The sequence below is a fragment of the Papio anubis genome, chromosome 9 (genome assembly GCF_008728515.1).
Source record: "Papio anubis isolate 15944 chromosome 9, Panubis1.0, whole genome shotgun sequence".
Taxonomy (NCBI): Eukaryota; Metazoa; Chordata; class Mammalia; order Primates; family Cercopithecidae; genus Papio; species Papio anubis.
In genome coordinates, this window is record NC_044984.1 from 73,943,029 (window position 1) to 73,952,340 (window position 9,312).

The window sequence follows — 9,312 nt, forward strand, 5'->3', positions numbered from 1 at the left end:
CTCAAATTAAATGCATTTATGTTATGTAGAAGTCTTACTTAAACAACAGCAAAGATTTAGTTTATGGAATCATCTACACGGAGTTAGTTCTGCTATAACACAACATAAGTGTTTCTAAAATCACTGTGTTATGCAAAAATCACTCAATAAAAACATGAGGAGCCAGGCATGGTGGCTCACACCTGTAATCCCAGCACTTTGGGAGGCTGAGGTGGGTGAATCACTTGAGGTCAGGAGTTTGAGACTAGCCTGGCCAACATGGCAAAAACCCATCTCTACTAAAAATACAAAAATTAGCCAGCCATGGTGACAGATGCCTATAATCCCAGCTACTTGGGAGGCTGTGGCAGGAGAATCACGTGAGCTCAGGAGGCAAAGGTTGCTTGAGCCCAGGAGGTAGAGGTTGCAATGAGCCAAGATCATGCCACTGCACTCCAGCCTGGGTGACAGAGTGAGACTCCACCTCAAAAAAAAAAAAAAAAGGGTGGGGGGAATTATCCAGAAAATGGGGTTGGTGGACAATGTTCTAAAACTTCATCAGTGACACATTATAAAAGATAGTAGCCTAATATAAAGTGGTAGTACAGTTTTACAGGTTAAACAGCTAAGAAATACATAAATACGGCATTTTATCTTGAAAAAGCAGTGAAGTTTCCTTATAGAAGCTGGTTGGCAGCAGAAGGGTTGCAGCTTATGGGTTAATATGAAATGTGAGAAAGAAGATATCTGAAATTAGACTGGTAGTTGTAACATCACATGTGGAAGTGATAGGGACAGGAGGCAGGAAAATTCTGGGCAGAAGAGGATGGTACTGGTGAGGGTCCCACCCTCAATCCTTGAACTGTGGCCCAAAATGAGAACATGCATTCCTGTTGTCTTGCTTGAATGTTGCCTTTTCCAAAACCACCCATGGCCTGTTCTGCTCTCCATCCTGTGCCCATAAAAAACTCAGGCTCTGCCACCAGAGAGAGGAGAAGAAGAGAAGAGGAAAAGCCGTTTGACTTCAGAGTAATGGCTTGACAGTGTTGCTCCAGGGAAAGATTATCTTCCCCCTCCATCCCCTTTCCAGCTCCCCTTTCATTGGCAATGTAATCCTCAATATTCACCACCCTCCAATTCGTTCATGTGACCTGATTTTTCCTCGACACTGAAGGGTGCAAATGCTAAAGGCTGTCATACTGACCCTATGCTCTTGCTAGCAGAGGGCAACTAACTGCCTCACAAGAAAAGGCAGAGGGCCCACTGAACTGTTTAACACTTAAGCCGTCCATGGACAGAAAAGCTAAAAGAGCACTAACTATAATACTCCTTCTGGGACTTCAGGGGTAGTGGGCATCCCCCTAGATACTGCCATGGAGACAGTACAGAATTCATTCCTGCCAGCGACCAAAAGCACTCACCCCAGCTCTTGCACCTGCTCACCTGTGCTCCCCGCTCCCACAAGGAGTAGAATGCAGTGGGTTTGAGTGAGTGGAATTTGCCCCTGCCCCACCAAAGCGCCTGGTTAGGTCCAGTACCTGTGCACTCCAGTTCCTGCCTGCAAAGGGGCCAGGGAAACTTTCCTGCTTCAGAAGCAAAGCTGTAGCTCATACTGAGGTACCTGGTAGATGTTTGCCAAGAATGCCTGAGAGACTTTTGTGTATTCAGTTGAGCTGGGTAAGGTTTTCAGCATTTACCTAGCATTTCTGGTGAACAAAACTGTGTATAAGCAAAGGTGAAATTTGAGGTAGGGTCAAATTGTTCCCTAATGTACCAATTAGGATCAATTTGCATTTCCAAAGCAAGCACTATAACAGAATTGACTTTGCAAGAAAATTCTGACCCCGAAGAAAAAGAATCCAAATAAAGTAGACAGAATATTTGGATATTTATCCAAATAAAGTAGACAGAAATTATGGGTCACCACAGCAGTGATAGTGAGGATTTCTGATATATTTATGCTCTACTTCATTTAAAAGGCAGAAATCACTCAGTCGATACTAGCCATTATTTAGAGAACTAAAAGGTGAAGATACTCATGTTACATTAGGTGAGGAGTAAACCAGAATGTAAAAGTGTACATCCATTATGCTCACGGTTATACATACAAAAAGCCTAAAAAAACAAACTGGAAGTAAAAAGTAAAAGCAATGTTAACAGTGCTTGACTTAGATTTTGGTAAGATTTTCTAATCCTAACTTTCTTTATTTCTTGAATCTTCTAGTGGGTATGCATTACTTTTTAAATGGAGAAAACAATGTTTAAGTTGTATAATGTTTCTATCTTGATCATATGCAGTAGTTGCAAAAAGTATTAAGGAAAGAAAAGTCCTGATGAAGTTACATGAATTATAAAACTATAATAATACTGTGAAACACTGCAGATATGAAATAGGGCTTAACATCAAAATTTTGGCTAAGATAAGGTTAATATTTTCTGACATTCATATCTTGATGTGTCTATGCTCTTTATAAAAACAAAAACTAGTAGTATTTCCTCTTTCTGCTCAGATGGAATGTGGTAAAATAGTTCACTGAAGTAAACAAAGCCTTTTTCCTCATCTGTGAAAGACATGCCTGCCCTGGCTGTCACCTGATGAGGCTAACTATCAGGTAATGTATGTGAAAGTGCTTTAAAAACTACTAAACCTATTAAGGTTACTTGGAGGGGAGGGGGTAGGTAGAGAAGTGCTGAGAAGCACTTATTACTTTGCATAAATGTTGCTTAATAAAATAATACTGAATTAAGCATATTTGTGAAAACAAGAGCCAGTTAATAACTAACTGAATGGTAAAACACTGTTTGTCTTGTTTCCCCTGTTGTTTGTTTTATTTAGAGTTGGGATCTCACTGTCTCCCAAGCTGGAGTGAGGTGGCACCAATCATGGAAGACTCTGGGGCTCAAGTGAGCTTCCCATCTCACACCTCAGCCTCCACTGCAGCTAGGACTACAAGTGCTTACTACAAGCACCCAACTAATTTTTTTCTTTTTCTTTCTACTTTTTTAAGAGATGTTGTCTTGCTATGTTGCCCAAGCTGGTCTCAAATTTCTGGCCCTCAAGTAATCCTCCACCTTAGCCTTCTGAGTTGCTGGGATTACAGGCATGAGCCACTACACTAACTTCACCTGTTATTTATGAATAGTAAGTTGCATACCCTGGCTAATCCTGCCCTTCATAAGTCCTTAAGACTGTCTTGCCTTTTCTTTTCTTTTTTAAAAGTTTTTAACCAATGCACTATAAATTTACTTTCCAAATAAAAATTTTGTTAAGAAAATTACACATTGAGGCTAGGCACAGTGGCTCATGCCTCTAATCTGAGTACTCTGGGAGGCAGAGTTGGGAGGATCACTTGAGTTTGAGATCACCCTGGGAAACACGGAGAGATCCTGTCTCTACCAAAAATTTAAAAAAAAAAAAAAAGAAAAGAAAAGAAAAGAAAAAGAAAATTACACATTGAAAAAAAAAAAAAACCCACAAATTCATAACACCAATCCACCTTTACTAAATCTTGAGTTTCAGAAATTACATAACCCTCACCTCCAAATAGTTCCCTACAGTTAAACACATTTTTATAAGGAAAACCGGGAATATGTAAGACACATTCTACGTAAGTCAATTCAAGTTTAAAAAACAGCATAATTAGCCTGAGCATGTAACAGACTCAAGGCTAAAAGTGTACATTCTTATTTGTGAGAAAAATTAAGTATTTAATTCATAACTTATAAGAGCATACACTCAAATGAATCTTCTGGGTGTTTGAACCTTCTAATGACTGTAAGAGTTATTTCTAGTTATATAAAATTTATATATATATTTATATATAAATCTTATATCTATTTATATGTAAATCTTATATATTATATATGTATTTTATATAAATATACAATATATAATTTACATATTATATATAATTTCTCATGTTATTTAGTTTACTGAAAATATTTTCTATTTTCAGTTATATATATAAAAACTAAGCTACTAGGTTTACTGGAAATATTTTCTTACATGAGATGCCAAATTTCTTTTACTCTATTCTCCCTTTTTTTCATTCCCATTAGTCAGCAGACACCTTCACTAAGAAACATCTATTCTCTAGTCATTGCTATAACTTGCTGACAGATTAATGAAAATAACGAACTGTTGATATAAAATGTAACACACTTCTACTAGATAAGAGATAATTTCATATATAGACTCTAGGTTTTGTGGCTTTTTAAGTTTTTGTGTTTTTTTTTTTTTTTCTTTTTAGATGGCATTGAAATGGGAGCTCCAAACCAATAAAAAATGATGGGAAGTTTTAAGATATTTACAACAGTATTAAACAGGGGCAAATCTTTGAAAGCTGAAAAGTAACAAACCACATGCTCTAGGCTATGAGAATACAAGTATGAAAAAAACAAACACATGGACATGTCACAATAGTCTCAAAAGTTTCACAAAAATTTACACAAGTTTGCCTTCTGATTTAACACAATGACATGTAAATAAAGCTTTTGATAGGATTTATAAAATTATTCCCCTCTTGATTCGAATTAAAGAACACAAATTTGAAAAGTGTCATTCGTAATTTAAGACTATTGTTTGATAAGAACTAAATGTATAAGATCAATACAACAAACTTGTTAAGTTGCCACAGTTTATCTTTAGTCTCCAACCAAAAACTAATGCTTAAAAATTTTTGGTTTGAGAATGTGGTATGGGAACAGGCCACACATCAAGGCTATTTCATAATTATTTCTGGAAAAAGAAAAAGGATTTTTTTTCCAGTTTAAACTATTAATGGTAAACAAAAGGGCCGGGGTGCGGTGGCTTACGCCTGTAATCCCAGCACTTTGGGAGGCCGAGGTGGGCAGATCACAAGGTCAGGAGATAGAGACCATCCTGGATAACACGGTGAAATCCCTTCTCTACTAAAAATACAAAAAATTAGCCAGGCGTGGTGGCGGGCACCTGTAGTCCCAGCTACTCAGAAGGCTGAGGCAGGAGAATGGCGTGAACCCAGGAGGCAGAGCTTGCAGTGAGCCAAGATTGTGCCACTGCACTCCAGCCTGGGCAACAGAGCGAGACTCCGTCTCAAAAAAAAAAAAAGGCAAACAAAAACAGGTTTTATTATACCTACATCAAAATTACCCAGAAATGAAAATAAAAGCAGTAACAGTAGTAAACGTACTGATTGTTTTCCCATGTGCCAGAAACTATTTCAGATTTACTTACTCTTGCTGATTATCTTGACCTTCTCATCTCTTTCTGTTGCTAATAAATACTGTAGCCCATGACAAAAATTAAATTTTATTTTTATATAACAGTGTAAAAATAGAGTATTGGTTAACGAATGTTTTATTTATAGCCTAATTATTTTAAACTCCAACATACAAATAGATGAAAATAAGGGTTTTACATGTATAAATCTAGGCAGGTGGTCTTACATAGTTAATAAAAATATGGGCTCTAGAGTCAGGTTGCCAGAATTCAAATCGATTTTACTGTTGACTAGGTTTTTAACCCCAGAAAAATTATTCTACTTATTTAACCTCATGTCTCTCATCTATAAAATGGAAATAAATATTATTCCTGCCTTATAAGATAATCATGAGAATTGAAAGAACTCTATGTAAAGCACTTTGGACACAGTAAGTACTCAATAAGATTTATCATTCTAGGATTATTAGCACAAGTATGACCACATGCTTCTGCAACATTTATGGACTCAACAGGGAAGAAGGAAGTGAATATCCTAGACACCTCCACTTGTACCCAATTCTGATTTTCTTCCTATACATAAACACGCACAAACACATTCTCTGGTAGAAGTGTTACTCATTGTGTACAGGTGGTGCAATGCGATCTGTGTCCTCCCAAAATTCGTATGTTGAAGCCATAACCTTCAATGAGATGGAGCCCTTGGGACATAATTGGGTTTAAATGAGGTCACGAGGATGAGACCCTCATGATGGGATTAGTTCCTTTATTAAGAAGGGACCTCAGAAAGCTTACTTTCCCTCTTCCTCCCTTTCTCTTTCTCTTTCTCTCTGCCGTGTTAGGACACAGTGAGAAAGTGGCTACCTATAAGGCAGGAAGAGAGTCCTCACCAGAACCTGACAATGGTGGACATGCAGCCTCCAGAAATATGAGAAAATAAATTTCTGTTGTTTAAGCCATCAGTCTATGGTATTTTGTTATGGCACTCCGAGCTAACTAATACAGATGGGTCTACTTGTATTTTCAATATTTAAATACATGAGAAATAACAATTCAAGGCATTTATTTTGCAAAGTTCATCAACATTTATTTTTCAAAGACTGCGGCATGTCAGAGTAAGCCATGGTCAGGCAGACATTATACTCCTGCTTACAATGTAATTTATTTTTGAGAGCACAATAGTAAGTAAGGTTCGTTACTTTTCAAAGAGCTACTTTAAACAGTTCTAGTTAAGTCAATGTCAGACAGATATTACATTCATGCCTACAATATGTTTAAGTCATAAGGATTCTTACCTTTTATATCTGCCTGAAACTGTTCTAGGTGGCTCCTGTAAAGTAAAAATAATTACGTATCAGTTTGAGTATGTATGTACACAATTACTGATTATATAAAATAGTTGATAGAGAATATTTAAATTTTTTTCTGAGACGGAGTCTTGCTCTGTCACCCAGGCTAGAGGGCAGTGGCGCGATCCCGGCTCACTGCAAGCTCCGCCTCCCAGGTTCATGCCATTCTCCTGCCTCAGCCTCCCGAGTACCTAGGACTACAGGTGCCCGCCACCACGTCAGGCTAATTTTTTGTATTTTTTTAATAGAGACAGGGTTTCACCGTGTTTGCCAGGATGGTCTCGATCTCCTGACCTCGTGATCCACCTGCCTCGGCCTCCCAAAGTGTTGAGATTACAGGCGTGAGCCACCGCACCCGGCCGAGAATATCTTAATTTTTAAAAGACCAACTTGAAGCAATTACTGGTTTAAAAAATTCACATGAAGATGGCCGAATAGGAACAGCTCCAGTCTCCAACTCCCAGTGCCAGCGACACAGAAGACCGGTGATTTCTGCATTTTCAACTGAGGTACTGGGTTCATCTCACTGGGGAGTGCCGGACGATCGGTGCTGGTCAGCTGCTGCAGCCCGACCAGCGAGAGCTGAAGCAGGGCGAGGCATCGCCTCACCTGGGAAGCGCAAGGGGGAAGGGAATCCCTTTTCCTAGCCAGGGGAACTGAGACACACAACACCTGGAAAATCGGGTAACTCCCACCCCAATATTGCGCTTTAAGCAAACAGGCACACCAGGAGATCATATCCCACACCTGGCCGGGAGGGTCCCACGCCCACGGAGCCTCCCTCATTGCTAGCACAGCAGTCTGTGATCTACCAGCAACGCAGCAGCGAGGCTGGGGGAGGGGCGCCCGCCATTGCTGAGGCTTAAGTAGGTAAACAAAGCTGCTGGGAAGCTCCAACTGGGTGGAGCTCACAGCAGCTCAAGGAAACCTGCCTGTCTCTGTAGACTCCACCTCTGGGGACAGGGCACAGCTACACAACAACAACAACAACAACAACAAAGCAGCAGAAAACTCTGCAGACGCAAACGACTCTGTCTGACAGCTTTGAAGAGAGCAGTGGATCTCCCAACACGGTGGCTGAGATCTGAGAACGGACAGACTGCCTGCTCAAGTGGGTCCCTGACCCCTGAGTAGCCTAACTGGGAGACATCCCCCACTAGGGGCAGTCTGACACCCCACACCTCACAGGGTGGAGTATACCCCTGAGAGGAAGCTTCCAAAGCAAGAATCAGACAGGTACACTCGCTGTTCAGAAATATTCTATCTTCTGCAGCCTCTGCTGCTGATACCCAGGCAAACAGGGTCTGGAGTGGACCTCAAGCAATCTCCAACAGACCTACAGCTGAGGGTCCTGACTGTTAGAAGGAAAACTATCAAACAGGAAGGACACCTACACCAAAACCCCATCAGTACATCACCATCATCAAAGACCAGAGGCAGATAAAACCACAAAGATGGGGAAAAAGCAGGGCAGAAAAGCTGGAAATTCAAAAAATAAGAGCACATCTCCCCCGGCAAAGGAGCGCAGCTCATCGCCAGCAACGGATCAAAGCTGGACGGACAATGACTTTGACGAGATGAGAGAAGAAGGCTTCAGTCCATCAAATTTCTTAGAGCTAAAGGAGGAATTACGTACCCAGCGCAAAGAAACTAAAAATCTTGAAAAAAAAAGTGGAAGAATTGACGGCTAGACTAATTAATGCAGAGAAGGTCATAAACGAAATGAAAGAGATGAAAAGCATGACACGAGAAATACGTGACAAATGCACAAGCTTCAGTAACCGACTCGATCAACTGGAAGAAAGAGTATCAGCGATTGAGGATCAAATGAATGAAATGAAGCGAGAAGAGAAACCAAAAGAAAAAAGAAGAAAAAGAAATGAACAAAGCCTGCAAGAAGTATGGGATTATGTAAAAAGACCAAATCTACATCTGATTGGGGTGCCTGAAAGTGAGGGGGAAAATGGAACCAAGTTGGAAAACACTCTTCAGGATATCATCCAGGAGAACTTCCCCAACCTAGTAGGGCAGGCCAACATTCAAATCCAGGAAATACAGAGAACGCCACAAAGATACTCCTCGAGAAGAGCAACTCCAAGACACATAATTGTCAGATTCACCAAAGTTGAAATGAAGGAAAAAATCTTAAGGGCAGCCAGAGAGAAAGGTCGGGTTACCCACAAAGGGAAGCCCATCAGACTCACAGCAGATCTCTCGGCAGAAACTCTCCAAGCCAGAAGAGAGTGGGGGCCAATATTCAACATTCTTAAAGAAAAGAATTTTAAACCCAGAATTTCATATCCAGCCAAACTAAGTTTCATAAGTGAAGGAGAAATAAAATCCTTTACAGATAAGCAAATGCTTAGAGATTTTGTCACCACTAGGCCTGCCTTACAAGAGACCCTGAAGGAAGCACTCAACATGGAAAGGAACAACCGGTACCAGCCATTGCAAAAACATGCCAAAATGTAAAGACCATCGAGGCTAGGAAGAAACTGCATCAACTAACGAGCAAAATAACCAGTTAATATCATAATGGCAGGATCAAGTTCACACATAACAATATTAACCTTAAATGTAAATGGACTAAATGCTCCAATTAAAAGACACAGACTGGCAAACTGGATAAAGAGTCAAGACCCATCAGTCTGCTGTATTCAGGAGACCCATCTCACACGCAGAGACATACATAGGCTCAAAATAAAGGGATGGAGGAAGATTTACCAAGCAAATGGAGAACAAAAAAAAGCAGGGGTTGCAATCCTAGTCTCTGATAAAACAGAC

The 9,312-nt window shown here is 40.1% G+C and overlaps 1 protein-coding gene across 1 annotated transcript in view; it reads right to left on the minus strand.

Moving 5' to 3' along the window:
• The window catches only part of PAWR (pro-apoptotic WT1 regulator), a 90,727-nt gene that overhangs the window by 20,213 nt on the left and 61,202 nt on the right, over nucleotides 1-9,312 (minus strand). Inside the window, exon 4 of the mRNA XM_003906823.5 lies at nucleotides 6,475-6,509. Within this exon, the coding sequence (XP_003906872.2) occupies nucleotides 6,475-6,509 (35 nt within the window). The remainder of the gene's footprint in view (nucleotides 1-6,474; nucleotides 6,510-9,312) is intronic.